General features: G+C 39.3%; 1 protein-coding gene across 9 annotated transcripts in view; it reads left to right on the top strand.

The window, feature by feature from the left end:
* The window catches only part of SPHKAP (SPHK1 interactor, AKAP domain containing), a 141,969-nt gene that overhangs the window by 72,451 nt on the left and 41,857 nt on the right, over positions 1 to 27,661 (top strand). For all 9 annotated transcript variants that reach the window (XM_019657109.1, XM_019657105.1, XM_019657104.1 and 6 more), the window contains one exon: positions 26,312 to 26,371. In XM_019657109.1, coding sequence (XP_019512654.1) covers positions 26,312 to 26,371 — 60 coding nt within the window. The remainder of the gene's footprint in view (positions 1 to 26,311; positions 26,372 to 27,661) is intronic.

Raw genomic sequence — 27,661 nt, 5'->3', positions numbered from 1 at the left:
ATTTCCCATATTCCTTACTTTATTTGGAAATAACAGTTAGTTTCTGAATTCCGCATTATATTCCTTCAAAATTGTTTTGTCTTTACAGAGATCAAATGGTCATCATTCTTAATAAGAGTACTATTCCCCACTCTGTTCTTAGGTACTTGTATAAACTTCTCCTATAAATACTTATGTTTCTCTAAATCCTCTTTAAAAAGCAAATATCAAAACAAGCAGTAAACACTGTCCTGACCCTATCTTCCTGTGAAACCAGATCCGATGTTCCTCCTCTCTTGGCCACCAAACTGAAAAAACAAGAAAAAGTACACTGGCTCTGCGATCTGGTTATCTCACCATTCTGCTTAAATTGCTTTCATGGCCACCAAATCCACTGCCATGTTTTCATGGCTTATATTGCTTAGCTCTTAACAAAACTGACTGAACTCATAGCCTCCCCCCGCCCTCAGCTTCTGGAAACTAGCTATTTTTTCCATGGCTTCAAGAAAAGTATCCTCTCTTCTAACTATGTTCTTGTCTCTGGGGTCATTCCTTCTTTGTTTTATTCATATGTGTGAACTCCCACCTGGTACTTACATGTGGCATTTCCCAAAGGTCTGTGCAGAAAGCTTGTCCTTTCTGTCACTGGATCATTCATCTATATCTCATATGGCTTCTGCCACATCTGTATGCCAATGATCACCATCTCTGGACCATCTCCTCAGTGCCTGTTAGACACACCCACCCAAACATCTCAAAATTCACCCAAATTCAATGGCAGCAGTTTCCAAAACACAGTTCTCTCAGTGAGACACAATAACTTTTGTTCGGGAGCTGAGGGGAGAGGGGGCCCAAATGGAGCTTCTGTCAAGTTCAATTGGAAGAAGGGGAGGCAAGGGAAAGGGGGTCATGAGTTATGATTTAAATGCCACAGACTCGCTCTGTTCTGAGTTTTAGTACATTTTCTTGAAAAATGTTTCTTCGCATTCTGTATGTTCTTAGGATCATTTCTAGAGAATTAAAATGTCTGCTTTTATAGTTTTTGCCAGCTTTGCTTGTTTCATTGGGGAGCTGGTCCACAGAGCTCACTTTCATCCAAACCTGGAATGTTCTAGCTTCTTCCAGCCCATTTCACTCCACGTTACCTGCTTAGTCTTTGGAGATGTTTGAGCTCGTGACTCGGGCTGAGCTGGTAACTATAGAGTCAGGAATTTTATGTCTCCCTGTAAAGGGAGCTTACTATCCTTTAGCATTCTGCCTTGTTGAAGGTAGAGGTGATATTCTCTTGTGAAAGTCAAAGCAGCTAATGTCCCTGAGGAAGAACATCTCATTTTTGTATAAAGTTGACAAGTGAATGTTTGTGGAGAGAGCCAGTATTTTCCTAAAGGGGGGGGGGGGGAATGGAGTCCCTTGTAATACATGGAATTCAACTTCAGAAGATGCTTTTGTTAACTCCATTCTAAAGCATTTAACAGGTGTCACTCAGTGTTCAGACAGAGCAACCATTAAAAACTCGTTGAACAGCACTGGTTTTTATTTTTTAACTTTAAGAAATATAAGTTTAAAATAAGCCCACAAAATAAATTATTTGTGAAATGTTTCCTTTGATACTACATGAATTGACTCGCAATACAGTGATTCACTGGAAGCTACTTAGACAGTAAAAGAGGCCCAGCAAAGGATGATAAACATGAAGACGCGAAAACCGAGTCATTCTCTGTAGTACTAATTGCAGAGCAGACCCAATTGTCTATTTCTGTCCCTTTATTCCAAATATAAACCTACAAGAGGATTTAGTCATGTATCCTTGAAACCACCATAATTTCCATGTATTTTCAACAGTAAATTCATGGATAGATGTATCTATGCTGAAAAAACATCTCTGGTCACTGCACTTTTTGTCTAATCACATTGACAAGTAAAAGGAGGTAGGTGAAGGCTAAAATAAATAACTGATGCTAAATTTAAGGTTCAAACTTTATTTATCATGACATAGTCCCAAGTGACTTGATCTATGTGAGCTCAAAAGCTCCTTCTAATTTTAAGACTCTCTTCAAATGCGTACTTATTCTTGACAGCGCTGTATTGGAAGAAGGTGGTATTTTTGCTTCATTAGGGAGCCCAGCATAATTTGCCTGCACTTCCTTTCACACTGACCTTCAGCGTGGTATTCCGTTAACTCAGCAGACTGCTGTTGTTCTGCTGCTTAGTCTGTGAAAACACATTCTGTCTGAATTACCTAAGAGGCAAAAGAACTAGAGGTGTATTTTTGGTTTACCTTAGCAGCTGCAAAGGGAATTCATCAATCAACGCCTCAGGCTTCGAGCTATTCTTATGACCCCTCGATTGCACTGTTTTCCTTCCTTCAGTAAGTTTGTCTGCAAAGATGCCCTTTTCCCCTGTCTGTCATAATCCATTCTGACTCTTCCTAGATGCAGAAACTCCTTTATCTACAGAGAAGTTCTTTGAAAGAGGAAAAGCAAAAACTTGGACTCAAGCCCTGTTCATGTGTCTGGAAACTGAAGGGAGAATTGATTAATATGCTGAGGAAAAGTCCACTTGGGTTTTTAGTTTATGAAAGCACTCATCAAAATTAATCAAGGGTGATCATTTTAGAGATTGCCTGAAACAAAGCTCAACAAGACATTTAAGATGCTACAGAAATAATGGATTCCCGTGGTGCATGAAATTTTTCATCACATCATTTGCTTGAAAACAACCCCCCCCAAAAAAAACCCTGATTAATTTGTAATAAAGAGTATTTATGTGAATATATAGAAAATGGGAAATAAATGGGCCTGATGTTTCTTAATGTGTTGATAATTATGGGGGGAAAGTCACATAAGCTTTAAGCTCCCTTGAAATCAGTTGTGCTACCATTTGTTTATTTTCTATTTGGAGGCCAACTCTGTTATTAATATCATCTCTGGTTTAGAATTTTTTTTAAGTTTCATACTAATTAACAGTGCCAGGAAGCAATTAATGAAACCCGCTGCCCTTGCAAGGTGAAATGGGCATGGATTTGTGAGCCATTCCTTCAAGAAACAGGTGAAGGATAGCTTCCTAGCCAATGTTTCATTCTAGAAGCCACATCCGGTGAACACCATTTCTTAAGGTGACAAGACACTGCCCATTGTTTCATTTGGGCTTAGAAATGTGTAGGAGTTATGAAAGGAGCCAATACAGCCCAAATACAGCTTTATTTTTTCTATGAAGAGACAACTTTTCTATATTAATGATAGAAATGTTGAATTCATTCCCGATAACGGAGTTCTGTGCAAAGTAATGAGCTTTCTAAATAATAATAATAATGATAATGATAATAATAATAATAATAATAACAATAAAAACAGTGCTCAAATGGAGACAGAGTAAGCACAGAGCCACAAGGTCATACAGGTGACTCACACATCTGGTAAATGACCTCTGCAGGTTCTTCCATTCCAAGCTTATATGATTTTGTGACATGCTTCAATAAAAATGAACAGATATTTATTGACTACTCCCAGTTTGCTAGGAATCTCTGCTGAGAACATTAGGTGGATTCATTAATTTAGATAACATCCCTACACAGTTGGGAGTGTTATTTTTTCTAGGTGAGGCTGACTTGGGTGGTACGGCTAGTAAATGGTGACGCCAGGAATAAGACCCAGGCAATGTAACCCAGAGTCTAGCCTCCCAGCCCTGCCTGTACTGTCTCCATATTGTTTGCAGTCATTTCCAGCCCTCCGACTAATGGCAACTGAATCATCTGCCTGTTCTTCTTACAAAGAGACAATATTACAGAAGCGATTGTTTAGTGAATTCATAGATTTGCATCCTTTTTATTGCTACCATTTTAGGTGTCTAGCTGATCATTTTTCTGCTCATGTGTCACCTGTTAATAATGAGAGTTTTCTAATGCTTTAGTTTACAAACTGCCTCCACTAATACTAGTATTTCACTGAGGTTTTACAGAAACCCTATGAAGTAGCCAGAATAGGTATTGTAAGTGCAGAAATGTATATGGGTGTTGAAAAGTTGAATACGTGTCCAGGATCATAAAGTGATGGAGTTGGTGCCTGAAACCAGGTCTTCCATTTACATTTGCCAAGCAACCTTTTCATGGCCATGTCACTTGCCAATTAAAGGATTAATTGGGAAAGTAAAGTTTTATGATTTCATATCCTTGATTTTCCAGAGCAGCAGTTTCCAAAATATAACCACTGGGCGAAATTTGGTCCACTGTCTATTTTTATAAATAAAGTTTTAATGGGACACAGTCACACCCATTTATGTACATATTGTCTATGGCGGCTTCTCTCCCACCACAGAAGAGTTGACTAAATGCAATAAAGGTTTTAATGGCCTACACACCCAGAATATTTACTATATGGCCCTTTATGAAAATGTTTGCCAACCTCTGTTCTAGAACAAATGTCTAACACTTTGAAAGATCAATCTGCTTCTCTGCATTATTGGTTTAATATGGATAAAAACAAGACTTTCTGTTTCTGTTCTATCTAAGAACCTCTCAGATCTTTTTTGCGTCAAGTGTTCAAGTGGACCTTACTCTCCACCATCAAGGCTTTAAATGGTTGATCTCTACTTCTCTTAACTTAAAGCCATATGTTTGAAGTTGTTGTTTTTTTAATCAAAATGACCTTTCCATAACAATTTCCCACAAACTCTCCTATTCTTTCACTTTAGTAAAACCTTTTTGTGCTTTGCTTCTTAAGCTTCTTCTAATTTAACTACCCCAAGTATTCTAAGAAATTGCATTCCATAGCATTTTCTCCTGACTTATATCTGAGAATTAGACAGATACATTGCCTTTCCTTTTCCCTCTAAAGATCTGGCATCTTTTGGGAGAACGATATTGTTTCCTGCATGAGTCTAGTTTTTGTCTTGCTCAAAGCTGTAATTACTAACAGTATTTTTATACCTGTAAACCCTAATTCGCCACCCCAATTTACTGTAGCCTGTGAATCACAACCTACCAGAAAATCACAAAAGCCATGGCCATGGTTTCTGAGAAATCTTTGATGTGTGGTTTGCAATTCAGAGAGAGGATCTGTCAGCTATTTAGAACACAAACAAAAGTCCTTGGTAATTCAAAGAGGGTGTGATTAGGATATACAGGTCCCTATTCCCCAACCTCAGGCTTCAGGAAGGAAGTTAACAGGGCCCTGAGCCCTGTTACACCTGAGCCCTAAGTCCTTGTTGATGTTGGAAAACAGACACTGTGTGTACCAAACGGCAAAAGGCAATGTGCTGAAAGGTTGCTACCTTAGTGGGACAAGAGAAAAAACAGTGGGTATTATAATAAAAACCCTGTGTAAAAATAAACGAGTAAGAACTCTGTCCCTATGCCTTACCCTAACTCTAACCCTAACTCTGTCCCTAAGCCTTACCCTAAACCTAACACTGCCCCTTACCTTAACTCTAACCCTAACCCTGTCCCTATCCCTAACCCTGTCCCTAACCCTAACCCTAACCCTGTCCCTAAACCTAACCCTAAACCAAACCCTAACCCTGTCCCTAAACCTAACCCTAACCCTAAACCTAACCCTAACCCTAAACGAAACCCTAACCCTAAACCTAAACCTAATACTGTCCCTAACCCTAACTCTAACCCTAACCGTGTCCCTATCCCAACCCTGCCCTTAACCATAACCCTAATGCTAACCTTGTCCCTAATCCTAACACTAACCGTAACCCTGTCTCTAGCCCTAACCCTAACCCTGTCACTAACCCTAAAAAAAATAAAAATATACATAAATAAATAAATAAATAAATAAAGATCTTCTAAAAATAATTAAAGACTATCTGAGCATAAAATTTTAAGGTGCTCAAAATATTAGTGCTGATCTATTCTAGCCTGCTTTAGTTAACACTTTCAAAGCTTATTCAGCCCCAAAGAGAAATGCAGATTTTTATCTCCTTATGTATTTAATAACACACTGAAATTTCATGACTGGCCATGCATATGCATTTGTAAATAATATGTATACAGCCTCTGACTATACCCTGCATCAGAGACTTTTTTTTTTTTTTTAGCAGAAACCTTTTTCCAGGTGAAATCTTACCTGTTCCCCAGCATAAAAACAGAGAAAAGCATAAATGTTCATTTGAAAGCCTGGGCACCTGATTTGGATCAAATTCACTCACAGCTCTGAACCAGGGGACCTTATGTAGATGACCGTGTCTCCCTATGACTGACTGTCTGTCTGTCTGCCTGTCTGCCTGGTTGGCCGACTGATGGATTGTCTGATGGCTGACTGGCTAAGCCCTCAGGGGGGCCTATCAATCATTAAGCCAAGATGATTTTAATAGCACATATGAAATAAAGTACCTCTGCTTTCCCACATTTCCAGCTCCCGTGTTGCACTTTATGTGTAATTTTATGTTTTGTAAACTGTTAGCTTGCTAATGAGCTTTTGTCAATTTTGTTTCATTGTACAATTTTAAGAATAGATCTATTTTTACTGTGGTTGGGTGCACCCATGAATCTTTCCAGCAGATATCAGTGAACCCATGGAGTTCAAATAATTGAGCCTCAGTAGTACACAGATGTAACATGCAAATGCTCCCACATTTCTTAGTTCTTTTTACCCCTCTGTTGAAAGAGAGGAACAGAATAGCCTGCCCTGACATCATCACCCAACAAAAAATAGCCAAGGTTGTTGAGTCTTTTGACATACATTTTGTGGTTTGGGCTTTTAAAGTCACATCCATAGAGTTGAATTTTCAAATGAAGTGAAGAAAGACAATACTGGGTATGTTTTGCAATAAGGAGTAACATAATGAAGCAGGAAAGATGAATAAGGAAATGAAAGGAAGCTTAATAGACAGGATAGTACATCAAACATTTACAGTCTCTGCAGTATTATCCCTTCGATTTACCAGCTTTGTTTAAATGGGTGCTAAAAACAAGTGGGTGAATTTTAGGAGATTGTCTGCTCTGGTCAGCCTGTGCTAGAATGAGACTTTGTTAGGGAAGAATATAGAGCTCTCTCCAAACACTTCTACTAGCTGAGAAACGTGTGCCCTTGCACACAGACATGGAAATGAGTGTGATTTGTCACCGTCTGAGCGGTGTGCCACCTGGAAACGGTGTGCTCATCACAGCCCTGAGCTCGAGTGCCACCGCCTGCACACAACTGAGGGCTTCCGGGCAGCGCCAGCCCTGGACGGTGAAGGGGAACTTTGCACCTGCAGATTCCAACAGCTTGACGGTGGCTTGAAAAGGGACAGCGAGTCATTGGATGACCGTTTCAAAAGAGGATAGACTTGAAAAAGGCACACATTACCATTTTCTAGAAAATGAATGACCTTGTGTCAAGGTGAGACCCATGGGAGAGAGATGAGAATGGACAGTGCCCAAAGGACGTGAGTTGTGGCTGATGAGGTCAGAGGTAGGCGCTGCGATCATACGTCCGAAGTTTCTGGACCGAGGCATATTTCCACTGTAGAAAAAAAATCACATTTTGTTGGAAATTATATTTGGGACACAGTATAATGGGAAATATGAGAAAAAATGAAAAAGAACCACTTGGAACTTCTCTGGCTTTGATTCAACTGTCTGATTATTATAAAAGTTCCTTCCTTCTGGTGCTACTACAGGGTTTGTTTTGTTCTTAACGTCTAAGGGCATATTGAAGTTCTGCGGTGAATGCTGTCTTTCAACCTAAACCGCAGGGCCCCCTGGGACGAAGCCCCGCCTCACTGCTCCTCAGCCCCTCCCACATGAATCATTCCTTTTCAGTCTTTGCACGAACTAGTCCCACTTCTCCAAACTCTCTGTCCCACACTATGGTGGCTAATAGCTCCTCATTGTTCATGTCTCAGCTTAGTCAGCATCTATCTCTCCCTGAAAGGCTTCGGGGACTTTGAGGGCTGGAACTGTGTCTTCTACACCCATGCGTCATTACCCAGTACTGTACCGGGTGCACAGTTGACTCATACAGGCAAGGAAGTCATCTCTACAGCCTGGGGCCGGTTTGCTCAGTGGCAGATTCATCGAGGATCTCAGAAGCAGTCTTGCCACAGACCCAAAAAGCACCCCTTCTTCAGATCAATAATCTACTGCCTGTCTCCAGAAAACTAAGGCTGCTATTCTACCATGACTAGAAAGTCAATGGCGCCTCCTGGGGGCGTTATACAGAGCACACTGCACAGCCCCAAGCAGCAGCCTTGGGAGTCACAAACAAAAAAGCCTGCGGGGCCAAGTTCAATGAAATCACTGAAAAATCACTGCCAGAAACAGAATTCTCCTTTGATTCCATGTCTTCTTAGTGATTACCCTCTGCACTCCCATAGCCAAGCTTTTTGAAATAATGTAGACTGGTCTCTTCAGCCCTCAGCACTCCACGGTAACTGTTCATGCCAAGTTTATCAAGAACCAATGGAGCCTTCTCAGTGCCTACCGTGGCAATGCTGGTAGTCCTTCCTTGAATGAGAGCCTGTCAAAGACTTTGAAAGAGCCGAGATATTGCCCTGCTTTCAAGCTCATCCATGAGCCTGTTCCTGACACATGAATGCTGGGAAAAGATATGAGACGGCTGGGAAAAGATATGAGATGGCTGGGCCAGAGAAGAAAGGATTTTGTTACTCACAGCACAACAGTATACTGCCAGAAAGTCAGTGTGACGTGTCACTTTCTGTTGCCTCCCAAGAACCACAGAGGTGACAGAGATAGGTCCCAGGTCCACACTATGCACACAGTGAGTGTGCATCACAACCAAGGGAAGCTGAGCTTGGAGAATCCACTGCTTTACAGAGAGCCATAAGCAAGCCTACTTCGTTGTTGGCAGGGAGGAGAGACATTACCTCATCCTCAAGGTTGCTTTCTGCAAACAGAAGATGGAGAAGTGGCCCTGGTGGAGGGCAGTTGGGACCTTGCATTTTTGGCATACCTAACAAGAACATACACGTATGCTCAGGTTCATGGCTGATTCCGTCTCCCAGCAATGTTGTCCCTTACGTTCCCCAGCATCACTGTTTCCTCGTTTTCTGGCTATTTCTCTGGCTACTCATGTCCTTTGTCCGTTTTCTGATGCTGCCCCTATGGCAGCATTTTAAAGAGTTCTGCACTTGTCCCTCCTGCCTAGTACTCTTTCCCTTCATGATCTCATGCTTTAATTAACATCTGTATTGGAAAACAAACTCAAACGCCTACAGGGATGAGGCAGATAATGGAAATGAGTGACAAACACCAGTAGAAAAGCCAACATCTGCCAGAATATAATCACTTGCTATTCATTTTAGCTGAATGGAGATGAAAATACTTAACATACTACAAACATGACTGATACTGAAAATAGCACTGTAAAGTCAAAAATTTTAAACTGCATATGCTAGAAATAGAAATATTCCATTATTAAATTTGTATATTGGAAGTTATTAGAATTTGATCTGAAACTAAAAGTCTGAAAACTTTTCTTATCCACAAGATGTCGATAGCAAATTTTATATTTCAGTTTATAATGTGCAAAACCAAGTTCAGCCATGATGCCTCTGGCAACGTATGACATTTAGTTTTACTACTTTCCATAATGGAAAACAGCTGTTTCCCCAAACAGGTATTGCCAAGCCTGGGCAGACTCATGTTTCTTATCTTTAAGGTAATTATGTCTGGGAGAATTCTAGAATTCTGGTGTCCCAATGTTATCATTTTTAGATTCTAGTGCGTATGATTTTGTATTTCAGTAATCTCCATTGGTTGCTCCTCTTTCACAATTTAAATATTAAGAGAGAGAAATTGAGAAAAGTTAATTTTACACCAATCAAAGAAATCTTTTTAAACATCAGCCTTCAAAACTGTAGTGCGGAGAATGTGGTTAATTTTTATCTGGGAAATTGTTTAGCATATAAAAGTGAACCAGGTTGTTTCTCCCCAAATGACATCTCCAAATATATAAAATTTCAGGATGGCTGGGCCAATGAAATCATGCATTCTGATCTCTACTGAGTGGTCAGATGAGTTGTACTGACAACTAACGTGGCCATATCGTTAATGCAATCACAAATGCATGAATAAGTCAATGTCTTCCAACAGTTAAATCTCTTTTCAGCTTTTTGTCATATCAAAGCCACCGAAACTGTGCAGGACTTCACATCCATCCAATTCATCTAGCCTTGACTCAAGCTAAAGGAAGGTGCATATTGAGTTCATGGAGTTAATTGTTGTGTTCATAACACTATCTCATTTTAACTTTTTAACCAAAACATTCTTGAAAATGTTGCCACAGTGTATGTTAGTTTCATAATAAATCTTACTTTAACACCAACCACAGCAGCAACCCCACCTCTTACTATTTTAACCAGTCTGCAAAAAGTTATTTAACCTCTGTCAGTAAACAAGGTAAATAATTTCCTGATGTTATGCCATCAGCGGACTATATCTACAAATTCTGGGTTAATTCAAAATTGTCATCAACACTAAGAACAAATACAACTAACTGGGTGGTACTACATAGATAAATAGATAGATAGATAGATAGATAGATACATAATCAGATAAATATCAATCTGTGCTTTCAGCAGATGCCACAAATAACTTTTTCATGTAAATTATAAAGTAAAATCAGCAGTAGCTTCAAGATGCCAAGCAATACTTTTTCCAGTTAGAATTTTGTTTGAGAAGTTTCTGTTCAGAACACATGATTTCTGCTGAGCTCAATATACTTTATTTAACACACCTGTCATCTGTAAAGAGTAATTACCAGACAAGTTATTTCCTGATGCATAATTAATTCCACAGAATCATCACTGATTTTGCTCACATCCAAAACAAAGGTTTTTTTTTAAACAGATCACCAATTGTTTCATCATGCATCTTTATACCTGTGTAGTCTTATATGATAGATTGTTTCCTAATATTATTTTATGATTTTGTTTTGTTTCTTTTGAACACAGACACACTTTGCCTGATAAACCTGTGTGTCCAGTAACACTCTCACAAAGAAATGGGCTCTCTACCATTGTTCTTAAAACTCAGTCTTGGCATTTTTATTTTCCCATTGTTAATACAGACCTGGGTACAGAAACATATTTCTCTGTTATTCAAAAAAATTATGATGTAGTCAACAATAACAAAGGATAACTGCTATTAGACCTCAGTGTCTAGGACACAATGGGAAGTGGGGGAGTCTGTGGGGAACAGGGGAGCACACGCCACACTTAACAGGGCCTGGGAAATTGTTACCATACAGAAATGCATGCTTACTGTCCCAGAGTCTGTACTTTTTTTAAAAGCCTAGAAATTCAAATTTTCTAGTGTGAAATCACCCAATTGTTACCTTAATGTTACCTTAATTTCACTTAAAACATGACCTATTCTACACTAAACATATTTCCAGGCTGGATATCAACTAATTTTGGACTGAAAGTGCCAGTTTGCAACCTCTGAAAGGAACTGGGTGACACCCGTCATGTCAGGGCGAATACAGCTGGAGTCTAGATTCGATCCCTACAGGGTCCATAGTTTTTCAAGGAAAAGTGTTTTGTTTTTCTTATGTTTCCTTTTTTTTTGTAGTGGCCACACAGCTAATGCTATTGTCAAAGAAAATATATTTGCTGTATATTCAGAGTATAAATACCTCAACCCAAATAATACAGCTATTGCCAAGCAAAAATCCTTGTTTGAATCACATATTATACACTCTTCTTTATTAGGTCATAGGTAAAATTGAGAGTCCAACTAGTAATAATAATAGTAATACTACTAACAAAATAATAGTAAAGCTAATTGATTTAAGTTCTTATTCCTGATCATGATCTTATGCAAAAGTCCATCATGCCTGCTGTTATTATCGCTATTCTTACGTTGTTACGGAGAAAGTTTAACACTAAGAAAAGAATATCCACATATATGGTATTTGAAGCACACCTATGAACATGGAGAATTTGCTGATGCTGCAAAGGTTGTTTGTCCCTGGTTGGCCCCAAGTCCAGTGTGGTTCATGGAGCCCTTGTCATCAGTTTCAACCTGTTCTCTACCCTGACAATGAGGCCACTGCTTTTCCTTCTCATGGGCTGCTCTTGGTAATAATGTCTCTTCTTCCCATGGTCCTTTCTCAGTCACTCGTCAAATTCCAGAGCACTTCCTGAGAGGTTTGCTGCTTCCCAAAGTAAACCCTACCTCTCACCCTCTCCCTGGAGAACACTTCTCTCAAGCTCTGCTGCCGTCTTGGCTCCTACTTCTGGCTCTTTGTGGCTTTCTCCAAACTATCCATTGAGCCCAATACTATTGGGTTGTCGGAAAAGTCATGACGCATGTTTGCAACGAAAAACATAGAAAAAATATGTCATGACTTTTCTGACAACCCAATAGATGCCTCTTGGAGAGAACCCTAAAAAACATGATGGATTCAATTGCAAATACATTAAAGTCCTGGAAGTAAATACCACCATCCTATCACTAAGCATTTTTTTAATTAAATCTATTGGGGTGACAATGGTTAGTAAAATTACATAGATTTCAAGTGTACAATTCTATGATACACCATCTATAGATCACATTGTGGGCTCACCACCCAAAGTCAATTCTGCTTCCATCACCATATATTTGACCCCCTTTACTCTCTCCTACCATCCTGCAGCCACTATGGAAGGCAGCATGGAGGTTCCTCAAAAACTTAAGAATAGAATTACCACATGACCCAGCAATCCCTCTCTTGGATATCTATCCAAATAATCTGAAAACATTTATCCATAAACATGATGGTTTAAAAAAAAAATTTTACAAGAACGAAATGTTGAAAATGTATTCAGGGCCGGCCAAGTGGCTCAGTTGGTTAAGAGCTCGCTCAAGAGAGCTCGCAACAGTGGTTTTTGCTCGGCCTGAGCTGAGCTGCTGCTGAGCTGCCAACAGGCGGCAGGTGGCTGAGCTAAAAAAAAAAAAAAAAAAGAAAAAGAAAATGTACCCAATTCTTTTTTTTTTTTTTTAAGATTTTTATTGGGGAATTAGGGGATGGGAACAGTGCTGGGGAATTGGGGGAAGGGGAACAGACAAGTTGCTGTCCTTTTGTTCTTCAGTCTAGTTGTGGAGGACATTGCTTCACTGGCCCAAGTTGGCACCATCATTGCGCTCTGCCTGGGTGAGGCGGATCAGTCGCCAGCTTTATCATAGTAAAACTCCTGATAGTCTACCCAATCCACCATCTTTCAAAAACAGCATAGCATTAAATATATAACATATATACTATAGACTGTTATGAAATATATATAACATAGCTTATTATATAATATACAATACAGCATATAATAAATGCTATGCTAACCAGACAGCATAGGGTAGCACACACCTCTAAGACAGACTGCTTGAGGGTGAATCCTGCTGTCACTCAGCAGCTCTGTGACTCTGCACAAGTTGTGTAACTTTTCTGCACCTCAGTTTCCTGGAATGCATTTGGGAGATCATAGTAGACTCTTCTTTGTGTAGAATTGTCATGGGGACTGAGCATCTGATCAGAGTGCATTCCAAAGTGTCTGCTAGCATCTTCGCTCTGAAAGTCTCAACTGAGCACCTGCAAATTGCCTTGTAACTCTTTCTAATGAATTGATGTGTAAGTGTCAAATTGTTGAAGCTCTGTGGATATTTAATTAACCTTTTTCCTGAAGACTCATTTCCTTCATCATAAAGGGAAACAGAAACCTTGGATATTTCATTTAAGTGCTGCACAATTAACATATGGTTTGGTCCAATGTTGCAGGCGTTTCGTGTGTTAACATTAGGAGCATAAAAATCACAATCGCTTCTTGGAGTATAATACGATGAAAACCCTTCCGTTGTGATGTTGCTAAAACTCAATTTCACAAGTCAGCGTCAGTGAAAAGTGGACAGAGTATCCAGTGCGATGGCATGAGGAGGTGAGAGGTTTGGGAGCGAATTTGAATTAGACGAAGTCAGTAGTGTCAAGTCCTCGTGAATGGGGTTAGTGCCCCCATAAGAGTCACCTGAGAACTTGCTTCCTCCACTCTGCCCTCTGCCATGAGGCTACAAGGTGCAGGCAGCAGCCTGTAACCTGGAAGAGGGTTCTTACCAGAGCCGGACTGTGCTTGCTCCCTGATCTTGGACTTCTAGCCTCCGGCACTGAGAAACAAACTTCTGCTATTTATAAGCCTCCCAGTTTATGGTTTTGGTTATAGCTGCCCAACCTGACTAAATCACATGCCAATGCCAGCCTTCCTTCATCTGGGGTCTTCCTCTTCCCTGACTTTCCATTGCACTCAGGATAAAGACAAGGGCTTTAAGATTTCCTCCAAAGTCCAGCATAATGTGACACCTTCTCATCCCTCGGGCTCCAACATCGTCATTGGTCTGCTACCTCCCTACCCGCCAACCACTCTTTCTTTCAATTGTTTAAATGCAGTATGCACCCCCTTGTTACAAAAGCTTGGCAAATGTCACTTGTTCCCTACCTGGAATTCTCCCCTACCTAATTGCCTTCCAAGGCGCCCTCCAGCCATCCCCCGACCTCACCTCTAACACTTCCAGATCTCCCTCAGAAAGCCTTCCTCTTCTTTTATCAGTTCACTGTCCTCTATCACACAATATCTAAACACCATGGACTCTTCCTTGCAGCTGTGTTTGCACAGTTAGTACTCTCAAAGGCACTCAAATATTTTCCTAAGGAATGCATGAAACAACTCATAAGTATTGAACTTCACATAAGCGTGTAGAAATGGCAAACATGAGGGGAGGGCATAGTTTGAAAGAGGTGACCTTGTTTGGGTTTTGCTGGGCATTAGACAATTGTATTGCCTACTATCTCAATAAAAATATTTAAGTTCAACGCAATCATGACAAGGTATTTTGAGCTCATAATAAATAGGAGTTCTATGAACAAAAAAGGCCTAGATAATATTCATTACCTAAAGCATGATTTCTTGTATGTTCTTGCAATAGTATACTCTTTTAAGGTACTTTAGAATACTTGTAGAGAACATTTTCTGTATCTACGGCATATAAGACAGTTTTAAAGAAAGAAGTGGAACATAAAATTAAGTCAGTGTCAGTTGTGTCTCACTTCATTGCGCAGTGGCATTGGAGAGTGTATGCTTAAGCTGTCAAAAGCAGATATCTGACACAGCTTCCTCACAGCAGTGAACGAGTCAGATGTGCCTGTTGAGCACTGGTGATTTATCTTTTTATTTCTTTTCTAACCATGTGGACCATCTAAGCTACTCTCAGAAATATTGCTGGATTAACCCACCCTATGCCTGAACACACACACACACACACACACACACACACACACACACACACACACACACAGCCATTCAACAGAAAAGTGGCCTTTCCATTACAAGCCATGAGGAGCATGAAGGAGATTCTGCCTCCTCATACATCAAAGCTGTCTGATATTTGGCTTAAAACATATTTGTCAATACTTCATAAGGAACCCTTTATTTTTGCATTTACTCCCTGTGGAAATATAATTTCCTCTGGCTCGTGCTCAGAGGGAGAGCAGAGATATTATTTTTTGCTTATTTACTTTATCTTCTCATTCATAAAGTGAAAAAGAAACACTTTAAGAAGCTCTGAAGTCAAAAAGGATGAGAACTGCTAGCTCAGGGCCTAGGAAGCAAGTCAGATTATGCCAAGATTTATTATAGCATAGCTCCCAATCAAATCGAGCTGGGAGCAATACGTGCAAAATAACACAGGCTTGGGCCAAAATGGATCATTTGATATGACCGACTCAAGCTCTCTACATCTTCTTCTATGACCTGGTCAGTCTTCATTTATTTAGCAGCTATTTACTGAACGTTTGCTGTGCTGTGCACTCTATTCAATGCTGGGTACACGCTGATAGAGAGCAGACCCACTCTTGATGGGTCTACGTTCTAGTTGAGGGGAAAGACAGGAAATAATTAAACAAACAAAGTTTATGCAAATTGTGATAACTGTTGTGAAGGAGAAACGCACCTGTTCTGTAAGAACAGGGTGATGGGGAGAGACCACTTGGAAGAGATACATTTCTGCTCTAAATTGCAATTTTTTTTTTACTTCCATGTATGTAGTTAGTTCCCGATTTCATGTCTGTTGCAATCATCCACTGGTTTTATGACACATGATAACAGGTAGTACTCATAACAGCAGTGAGCATTTAGATAAATTAAGTAATAAACCTCTAGGAACAAGAAGGAAGGCATTTCTTAGTTAAATGTTTTATAGTTCTGAAAAACAAGTTAGCACTCTGTACCTATATATTAGGCTCCAAACATAAGTAATAAATGTCTAGAAAAAAATAATTTAATGTTTTTCATCAGCAAACAAATTTATATCATTAAATTAAAACAAATATTTATACCAAGTTAATAGGATTTGGGTAGCAGAGGAAGTAGCTACACGCAAGGAGCCAAATTTTAATTGCTTTATATTCTCAGAAACAGCTGTTCATTATAAATATTCTATCTCTAGTTATTTAGATTGAACCTTATGGAATTGACATCTTTGTATGAAAAAAATAGTTCACCCTTCTAGACCATAACCCAGAAATCAACCGAATGTCATTCAGTTTTCTCTGATATTCTTCATATTTCATTTACTCTTCATAGAAATTTTACAAAGTAAATATTTTATTACTCTCTTCCTGCCCCCTCCACCACCCCTGGGGGGAGGGGAGGGTTTATCCAGACTAGAAACTAGTAAGGGATGGAGCCAGGATTTGCAGCTAAGCTTGTCTGTAGGCAAAGCACGGTCTTCTGTCACTTCTGCACTGTGGCACCTCAAAGATGAGAGAATGTTCCAGCCATAGAAGGGGAGCACATCCTCCCAAGGGCCAGCCAGAGTCAACATGGATAAGTCATGTGTCTGGAATTTTCTCCATTGTCCTTTGGTGAAACTTACGGAATTTTAACATTCTGAACAATAAATGTCTCCTTTCCATGGAAAACAAGGTTATTTTTAAAGATGTGAAAATTAGGGTTTTGTTCGTTTGTTTGCTGCACAGTTTACTTACTTCTCCAGTTCTTTGTTGTTGGTTCTTTTATCATGGTGGTTCATAGATTTTGGGGAGCTGAGACAGTCTTTGCTCCATGATTCGGGGATAGATAGCCCTATTCCCTGTGTCATCTTTCACTAGAACATGCTTATCCAGACTAAACAGAGTTAACGTTTTCAACTGAAAGCATCCAAGAGAGTGATAAAAGCTTATTTAAAAAACAAAAGAAGAAGCTATTTGAGTGCAACAAATTTTAAAGGATGAGATGTGGAGAACCATATTTAACTTGATAATGAGTAAGAATTTTGTATTCTAGACCTAAGTGTTCTAGGGTCAGCAAACAGATCATCTCATTTACCTCCTGCTCATCTATCAGAAGACATGAGTCCTCTGACTACTCTCTGCCCTTGACACGTGCTCCATCTACCCAGGAATGAAAGTTTCCCCTATTAAATTTGTTAGTGATTGCTGTTGCTGTCTGAAACTTGGCTTAATTACAGTAGGCAAAGTGGAGAGTTGAGAAATCATCTTGATTCAAAAAGAAACCAAAGATTTACTACTGAATAGAAGATCCCCCAGCATTATCCATGATGTCTGTCATAATCCATCTACTAGACATTTGATCAACATTTTGGCTTTTCTTTGCCCAGGGCATGACTCCTGAAATCCAGAAATTTATCTCAGCTCTTTGTGTATCAGTAATCCAAATAACCTCTTTGAGAGATAAAGCAAAGTGAAGCCAAGTCTATCGTATTCTTTTTCCTTTCAATTTAACATATAAACAAGGTAAAACTTCCAGAAAAATCCTGTTCCAAGGGAAATTTGACTTGTCTCTGTCTCCACCATCCTTGGGCAATGGGTTTGCATAAGATCACCTCTTTTAATAGGAGGAGGGCCAGGAGAAAGCTGTCATCACCAAGGAAACTAGTGATGATAAAACTACAGTCAAAAATCCTCTGATCTTGTGATTCCCAAACCCTGTCACCTGAGGAGATTTTCAAAAAAAATATATATTTCCTTGAAAATCACTCAAATATTCATAAACTGATAAATAGATAAATAAAATGCAATATATGCATACAATGGAGTATTATTCAGCAATAAAAACAAATGAACTATCTTTACACACTATGAAGTGAATGAATTTTTTTAAATATTATGTTAAGTTAGTCACCAAAAATACATATTGTATGATTCCACTTATATGAAAAGTCCATGATAGGTGAATACATAGCTGGAAAGTATATGAGTGGTTGGGGGTAGGCAGTAGAAATGGAGACTGACTGCTAATAGGTACATTTTCTTTTATGAATGATGAAAATATTCTAAAATTGATTGTGATGATGGTTGTACAACTCTGTGAATATATGTTAACAACCATTGAAGTATACACTTTAAATGGGTAAGTCATATGGTATGTAAATTATATCACAGTAAAGCAGATCTTTAAAATGGAAATTTGAAATGAATATCATGTGTTCTTTATCTGGTAAATTATTGGGTTGTCGGAAAAGTCATGACGCATTTTATGTTTTTCAAAGGTCACTTATTTATATAAAGAACAAAGATCAATCAATGATATATTGCCTGTTTTGTTCGATAACCTTTTGCCATCTTTCAGTGAGCTTCNAGTCATGATGTATTTTGTCTGTTTTTCAAAGGTCATTTATTTATATAAAGAACAAAGATCAATCAATGATATATTTCCCATTTTGTTCGACAACCTTTTTCCATCTTTCAGTGAGCTTCATAATTCCTTGTTCATAGAAGGACCTGTCTTTATTTGCGAAAAACTGAACAAGGTGCTGATTTACAGCCTCATCTGAATTGAACATTATACCACCAAGGAGTTTTGAAGAGAGCGAGACAAGTGGAAGTCTGACGGCACAAGGTCAGGCAAGTATGGTGGGTGTGACAACACATTTCATCCAAGCTCCAATAATTTTTGACGGGTGATCAAACTTGTGTGTGGTCTCGCGTTGTCGCAATGGAACACACTCCTTAACAATTAACAAGCCCTGGACGTTTCTGGATTATGGATTCATTCAAACTGTCTAATTGCCAACAGTACACATTCGAATTGATTGTTTGGTTCCTTGGTAAGAACTCAAAAAACACGACACCTTTAAAATCCCACCACACTGAGAGCATAACCGTCCTCTGATGAATGTCTGCTTTTGATGTCGTTTGAGGCGAATCATCACGTCGAGACCAAGACCATTTGTGCACCACATTGTTGTAAACAATCCACTTCTCATCACCAGTTATCAGTCGCTTCAAAAAAGGATCGTTTTCCTGATGTTTAATGAGCATATTGCAGATGTTTATATGTGCCGTCAAATGAACTTCTTTGAGTTCATGTAGAACCCAAATATCGAGCTTGCTTACATATCCCAGCTTCTTCAGGTGGTCGTGAAGGCTTCAATGATGTATGTTCAATGTTCCTGCAATCTCTTGTGCATGTAACGTGGTTTTGACTCCATCAATGACTTTATTTTGTCGTCATCAACCTCAGTGGGCCTCCCTGACCGAGGAGCGTCATTGAGATCAAAATCACCAGCATGGAATTTCGCGAACCATCATTGGCAGAGACGTTCTTATAGAGCATTGTCACCGTAAACTTTATGCAACTTTTCACAAGCTTGATGTGCGTTCTTCCCTTTATGGAAGTAAAACAGTAAAATATGGCAAAAATGCTCAGTTTGGTCTTCTGTCTTCAACTTGTTGTAAAATCTTCAAAACTCCACCAAATCACTCAATTTTTTTTTTAGAATGAAGCTAGAACTGTCAGCTGTCAAATAACGTAGGAGTAGCATAGATGTGAATGACTCTAGTACTTGCCATCTGTTGCAAACATGCATCATGACTTTTCCGACAACCCAATATATCAGACATATATAAGGGTATCTTCTTGCTCCAAAAGAAATGTTTTTTAATCAACAAAAATTGTGGGAAAATAAATAATTATCTTGCGTAGCATACTTAAGTTTGATTTTTTTTAAGTTAGCAGTAAAATTGCCTTGATGTATGTTACACTACAATATGTCATCATTTAGAAATTTCTATACCTTTCATTGTGTCTCTTGTCACACACTGCTTGAATAGCTACCCCCAAAATAACATTTCAAAGATTTTTTTTCAATATTGATAATCACAAAGGAAGAGATGTTTGACATTCTCAAGTGTAAATCAAACTTTACATTTCATTTTGTGTGATTGCAGCAATCATTTCAAAGCAATAATAACTAGATACAAATGCAGCTCCATTCCAAGTCTAGTATGTTTCAGAATGTCTGACAGCACCATGGCATACCAACACTGATGTACAAATTGCCATTTTAGTTATCAGCCTAAAGTACTAATCAGGAAAAATGCCCTATTTTCCAAGAGAGCATGTTGGTCCAGGGTTCTGAATCTAGCGAAAGTCTTCCGGTTGGGGGAAGAAAGGAGGCAATTTTTGCTTTGGCAGATTTGTGGACCAGTATCTTAACACCATCAAATTAAGAGATCCTATCATTACATGGCCAGATGGCTGCATTGTTAGAAGCTGCAGAAAGAAGGAATTGGGTTTCTTCAAAGATAAGCCTAAGTATACATTTGGTCATAGTAAATATTCAAGTGCCTAGCTTGTGAAGGCCATTTCACATCATGCTTTTTGTTAACTTTTCTAAGCAGGATCTCCATAAGAATGATTTCCTTAATAGGTTTTAGCTGACTTCAGGAGAGATGAAAAAATACCCCACAGAGTAAGTCAAAAGCCCCCCATTCTGGGCTAAGAGCCCCACTGTCATAGCCTCTTGCACAGCCCTTTGCCCTTGGTGGATGCATAATGCGATGGCATTTCTCAAAGATTGAGAAGCTGACTATCTGAGCAGCCCAAAATGTTGACTACAGTGAATACGTTATAAAGAAAATAATAAAACTGTCTACTTACAATATGAGTAATCATCATCAGGTTTCTTTTCCTGTGGTTTCAATTCACAACGTCAAGCTTGAATTTTTTTTTATATGACATAATAGTATTGTTTTTGTTTGACTTAGTTTGTATTGAAATAAAGCCATTTATTAAATACAGCTAACTGAAAACTTGCTGTGAATTACAATCTACTTACAATTTATTTTTTCCTATTTTATTAGATTTAATGTTAACCTCTTTCTCACAGGAGCCTTTCACCAAAATATATCTAGTATCACTATCTAATAAAACTTCGTAATGAAATTTTATTTTTAAACATGTGTATATAGTCCTCCATTTATGAAAAGGGACTTATAAGTGAAATAAATAATGGAGATTGTTTGACAAAATAACCCATAATACTAAACAGAGAAAACAGCTTGTTGCCTATGGACATTAAAATATTTCCTATATATAAATAACTTTGAAAGCTATTTTAGGTTATGTAAAAGTCAAAATCATGAAGTAGCTTCATTTTCTTGGTGATATTTATTCCTACAACATTTCAGTTTAAAACCATAATAATGATAGAAGAGAAGCATTTGAATTTAAAAGTTTTGTGCAGCCACAAAATTAGCTTAGTTAAGTAGGCAAGAAAAGAGGTGTTTGTGTTCTCTTGGCGACGATGTTTCCATCTCCTTCGGCAGAGTATGTCTGCAGATGGTCTAAACAAGGACATATGCAGACACAACATGAAATGTTTTTTTTAATCTGAAGAGAAAGACGTTCCCATTCCAAGAAAAACATTGAAAACTTCTATGTGTATTTATTACCAATTATGGTTCTCAACTTTTTGCCTTTTTTTACTTTTTAGCAAATCCTTAATTGTGGGACAAAGAAGCCAATCTAAGTACTTTTAAAAGAGCCAATAAGTGGATGAATATCAGCCTAGTTAATTATCTTATAATTTCTCTATCTAGTCCCTATGTCCTCATTTGAAGAAAACTTTGTTTATTGAATACATTGGAATTCACTATATAAATAAGGAAAAGGATCATTACAGGGGTAATAATTTTTACACCTATCACCTGAGACAGTGCGCCCACATTATTCAAGCACCTACATTTGTCAACAGGCATTTATTGAGCATCTACCAAATGCTGGGCCAGGCTAAGCACTAAGAATTCAGTGATGAGTGGGACCTGCCCTCATGAACTCACAATCTAGTGAAGGCTGAAGGAAAACAGATAACTATGCAAAGAAAAAAATGTCTTTCCCTGGGCCACTTGGCATATTTGGACTTGCACAGTGGGCATTTTACAGATAACTCCATAGCATCACTCCAGATTGAGGTGAAGAGTTAACACAGAGTGCTCGTATCTTATTGCCCAGTGGCTGGTGTCTCGGACGTACAACCTCAGTCTCCCCTCCACAGCATTCTCTCCAGACCCTAAGGCACTCCTTTCAATACACAGCCCATAGAACCATAATGCAGAATCTCCCAAGTTATCACATTTTAGTCACATATAACTCTCACCCCTTAGAAACTTATTTTCAACTTCCCATTACCAAATGTTTCCTTAGAACCTCCTGGAATAACACAGAGAGCAGCTTCACTTGTAAGGAGGGCTATATATCATTCTAACCCTTAAAGCCTTTTTCACCTCTTACCACACAGGGAGCGTATCATAGAATTACGACTTCCACTTTCATCCAACTCATTAAAAATCCTGCTGATTTACGCCCAGAGTCTTCATGGTGTAGAAAGAAAGGCATTTTGTTCACAACTTTCATCTCACTTCTGGAGTTCCTCTAGGAGGCGCCTCTGGCCTTGGACTTCACAGCCTCTGTCTTTCCCACTCCTCCCCTTGGGCTGAACATGGAGCCTCTAATCATTATTAGCGGGTGCTGATCAGGGAACATGCATCCATTCATTGTTTGTGCCATTTTCCCTCTTCTGCTTTTAGATGTGTCCTGCCTGCTTCCCAGGCGTACCTCAAATCCAGCCTTCTCTGCAATGCCATTTGTGGTTAAGCCCGTTCTCCCAACTTCCTTCTCCAGCACACAGACCTGTCATGTCTGTGATACTTATTAATAATATTTCCGTAGCTTCAGGAATGCGTTCTGCCTCCAGACATACCAGAACCGCCTGACAGCAAGAACAATACCTTGTATTGTTTGTCTACTCAGCACCCAGCTCTGAGACTCACACCCCTGAGATGCAGAGCCCGTGGTCTCCTTTATTAAACTACACAAACCTCTCCCCGCACCCACCCTTCCCCCAGCTCTTCTAGAAAGAGGCTTGTCATATAACTCCACTTGGAGTTCAGCATTAGTGGCTGCCTAAATATCAAGAACCCAAGGTCACAGAGATTGAACATATTCAGAGAGCAATTCCATTGCATGGATGGTTTCACCATGAAGTGGATTTACTGTAAAATCATCAATGATTAAAATTCAAGTCTCCTCGGGTGCATAAGCTTCACTCCCAGGGCTCTAGGAGGGGTCTTAGCAATATGTTCACATGGCAGTGTTTTGTAAAATTGTCAAAAGAAAGGTATTTTAACTACAATTGTCCCTTTCCATTCAGACTCCTACTACATCTTATCTCCCCTCATGTTGTGGGTCGTTTGAGTGACCACAAACATGGGTGGGGTCTCACTTAAGGGAAATTGAGGGGAGTGTGTTTACCTGAAATATATTTATGTGACTTGAGGTCACTGTCATGTATAGTTAAGTAATTGCTAGCCATCCACATTAGGCACGGCTTCCAGGAAAACTCTTACCATGGACAGTGGCAACTCAACCAGATACTGTGACATTATGGTGTCAGGTCAGAGGTGATTTTACAACATGAGCACGTCCTACCATCCCCAATACCAAAAATATACAGATAGTAGAGAGAAAACCAGATACGTGTGCCAGATGCTAGTCTATGGAAAATGCTCCCAGTCACCAGACTACTGAAATTTTAAATACACGATTGCGTTGTCTCTCAGAGGGAATGTATTTGATAATGCAGCATTGAAAATAATAACTGGGCCATGCATTTTTTTTCTTTTTTAATAGGAATCAAACAAAAGAGAATTTACTTAGGCTTCTGGTTTATAGCACAAACCTGTAATGGTGTTATAAGTAATGAGTATGCCTATCACAACCCATATATGAAAGAAATTTTACAGTGGTTTTCTACTAAATTTGACATCAACCTAGAAAATGTGTAAGATAGTATCCGTAAAAGTTTGTGAAGCTGAAAAATTTCAATCAACAATATTAGAGTAAGACTGGATTATCTTTCTGTTTCCCCTAGAGAAAATGATGCTATAAAACTGCTATCATATGAACAGACAATCAAGGAATACAGAGCCCACGCTGTAGGGGAAAGCATTGTGGATGTGTATTGGCAGTTGATTAGTTAAAATATCATTTTTCTGGGAGTTGTCATTTTTGTGGTACTTGTCAGCCTTTTCACTTTTGAGATTTGTTGTGATTCTGCCTTTTAAATAAATGAAGATTCACTTTCACACCTAAGTTAGAATTTTCAATTTTGTTTTTCTTTTTGTCAAACAGGGTTTCCCAAAGTTGGGCCCTAAAAACCTGGACCCTCCGCTACAGAAAGATATATGTTCCAAGTATAAGAAAGTGGTTGGCTTATGCCTTGCTTTGTTCCGGGTTGGGCCCAGCTAGTAAAGTGTGAACAGTATCCTTCACATGTAGGCAGTTTCACATAGCAGCCCAGAATGAATAAAAAGTAAGCTCATCTCCAGAGACCTAAAGACAGTATCCGAGGGCAGAGAAATTGTTATCACAGATGTTTTTCTTTGCTCTCTGTTTTTCCCTCCCCCACTATACTATAAGGTAATAAGAGCCCAGGATAAGGTAATGCACCTTTCCTCAAGGAGAATGGGAAATTGTCTAATCAATTCAGTACGCAGTAACTGCCACCCCAGCTGCATGTTATTAAAAGTCGTGGAGGACAGATAGATATTGAGCCAGTTTTCGAAGGACAAAATTACTATTGTTATACAAACATTGTCAAATGGCTCGAGATCACGGATCCCAAGTGCCACCTATTATTTATGCTTCCATTTGCACTGTTGGCAAAGGGACTCACGTCTGATTCCTTCCTGTTCACCCATCTTATTAATCCAAGGAAGAGAACCTCCGAATGAGAGTGTGGGTGGCATTTCATGCCCTTTCTTCCCCCAAATGTCCATCAAGTTATTCTCAACAAGCAGGTATTGTATCCTAAGGATACACTGCAAGGTTATTGTGAGCCTAGGAAAGTTGAGGAAATCTCCCATCACTTGGGGCAATAAAATTATAGTGCTCTTTACACTTCAGCAATGCATAACTATTTTAGCTTTTAAGGCCTTTCCCAAAATCTTTTGATTTTGGTTTTTTGACCTCAAACAGAAAAAGGATGGACTCTGAGAAACATGACCATGAACAACTAACAGAAATCAGGCCCCATACGCCTGTAGGCATCTACTTAAGTCCAAACGTCTGACTAAATATCCAGATAATTAATCTTCTGAGTTATAAATGGTCAAATCCACTTGTTAAGAATAAAAACCTTTGGATGCTTTTTAGCAAAATATGGTAAAACTTCATATCTGTCATCTCATTTAACACAGACCTTCTAGAACCTCATTTCTAACACGTCCCTTTCTGCAGGGCTGTGCCCCAATCAGGCTCTTCCTAGATGCTTCTTTGTAGTATGTGGCACTTTCTACCTCCAAGTATCACTCACGCTATCCGACCTTCCAGGGACACCCACCCGGTTCCCTACCCACCAAACTCCTATTCCACTCTCAGAACATATCTCACCTCTTTGAAACTTCAAGATTTTTTTCTCCCCCTCTCCATCTGAACACCCATAGTAGATTTTTATCTATGTGATATGTTCGAGATTTAAATGATCGTTACTCTGAATTATTAACATTGTAGCTATTGTTTTTATACTCTAACTTATTTGGACATTTAAGATGGCTAAAACGAAGCAAACAGCACATGATTAAATAAATTAGAATGAACTAAAACCAAGAGGCAAAGAGAAATCCACTTACCCCAGACAATATTAAAAGCGAAAGGAGAAAGCGAGCAAGAAATGAGAAAAGGGAAATGGAGAGATGTGTTCATTGCAGTTGTAAACAGAGGCTTAGAGGACTACAAATCTTTTCTCCTATTTCATGAGACATGATAACCCTTGATAAACCTGAAGATTTTTGTTGGCACTGTTACATTGACTCTTACTACGAAGAGACTGCTTTGTTCATTGGGCCATGAAAGGAAGAGAGCGTTTGGTGGGATCAGTGGGAATTACGATGAGGGTGTTAGAGGTCTACATGGAAGCTCAAAGGTAAAATGCCTGTTTTGAGGCCAGATCATCTATAAAAAATGTGTAGGACCCTCCAAACATTTGCTCCCAACTGATTCCTGCTTTCTTCAAAAAGATCTGCCAGGTTTTCACTTCATTGACCGAGTTTGTGCTCTTTCCCAGGTCTGCTTTGTGAACCTGGATGTGAACAAGGATGAGAGCACCACGGAGCACCTGCAGCAGGTAACACTGGGAACTCGAGCTCTCAGGGTGCTCATTACAGGGGCTGGCTGCACGCACGACAGCTAACATGACTTCATCTGTAAATGATGCTCATTTTGTAGGAGAGACTCTTTAATTGGGTGGTTTCATGACCCCTTCCTGCCACTTTCCCATGCAGTTTGCCCTGCTTCTATTATATTTGCACATCTCACTTCCCCAGAGATGGGGCTACTCTCCAAGCAGGCCCTTTGTCCTGCCCCCCAGTGCCTCAGAGTGGTGTTTCTGCTCTCCCCTTCTTCATTCTCGAGCACCCTGCCCGAAATGACTTTTCCAAGGTTTTTCCAAAACCTGCTTTGATACCAGCCAGTCCTTCCCTCTGCCTCTCATGTCTGCTGCTTCTTGCTGCTTTCATCAAATGTTTTATCTCCGACCTTGCTTTTCTAGCCCTATGCTCATCTGGGGCTCAGCCCCACATTTTGCACTCTGCAGCAGCTAAATATTCCAAACTCATCTGAGGCTGTGAGAATCCGGATGTAAACCCTTGACAACACACAAGAACTTGAAGGCTCATTCTGTCCTTCGGAACTAGACCCCATGAGTGCAACAGGAAAAAATTAATTGGTGTGATATGATTATCATTTCATGCCCAAAGCTGAAGATGGTTTGATTTTACTATTTGGTATAGTGCTTTTAGTTAAAACGGCATAGCATTTGTAGTTTGATTGTCACAGGAGACCTGCAATTACTCGGTTACTCCCATAATGCTTTTCTCCTGACAATGCTGCAACCTGAAGCTTCTCGAACTCAATTGCCCATACAGATTATTATCCATTATAGATGTCCACCGAGCTCCAATATCATTCATCTGTGTAGCTCGGGAGGGGTTTTCAGAATAAACTGTGCCTAGGATTTTGTTTGATGGAATTATGGTGCAGAGTGCACCTAAGAGAACACAAAGGACCAAAGCAAGTTGGCATCTTAAAAACTGTGTGTTTGAAGATTTGTGTGAGTGATTTGAGATGGTCCCCTGCTATGGCGAAGAGCAGACACTTGGCAATGATTTAGCTGCATAAACTTGTGTGAGGTATTAATCTTCTCTGGGCCTCAGGCTACTTATGTGTAAAAAAAAAAGTAACAGTGGTAACCTAATCCATATAGGGGCTCTGTGGGGATTAAATATAATAAGATGTGACATATGTACAGTCTTTAGCTTAGTGCCTAGAACAGAGCAAAATCAATGTTACTAATTATTGTATTATTAATATAATGATTTAATTTATTAGAACAGGTGATTGCTAGTCAATACATCAC

The sequence above is a fragment of the Hipposideros armiger genome, unplaced genomic scaffold (assembly GCF_001890085.2).
Source record: "Hipposideros armiger isolate ML-2016 unplaced genomic scaffold, ASM189008v1 scaffold_273, whole genome shotgun sequence".
NCBI lineage: Eukaryota > Metazoa > Chordata > Mammalia > Chiroptera > Hipposideridae > Hipposideros > Hipposideros armiger.
Note: the sequence above shows the minus strand (reverse complement) of the source record. Positions and strands in the feature narration are given on the sequence as shown.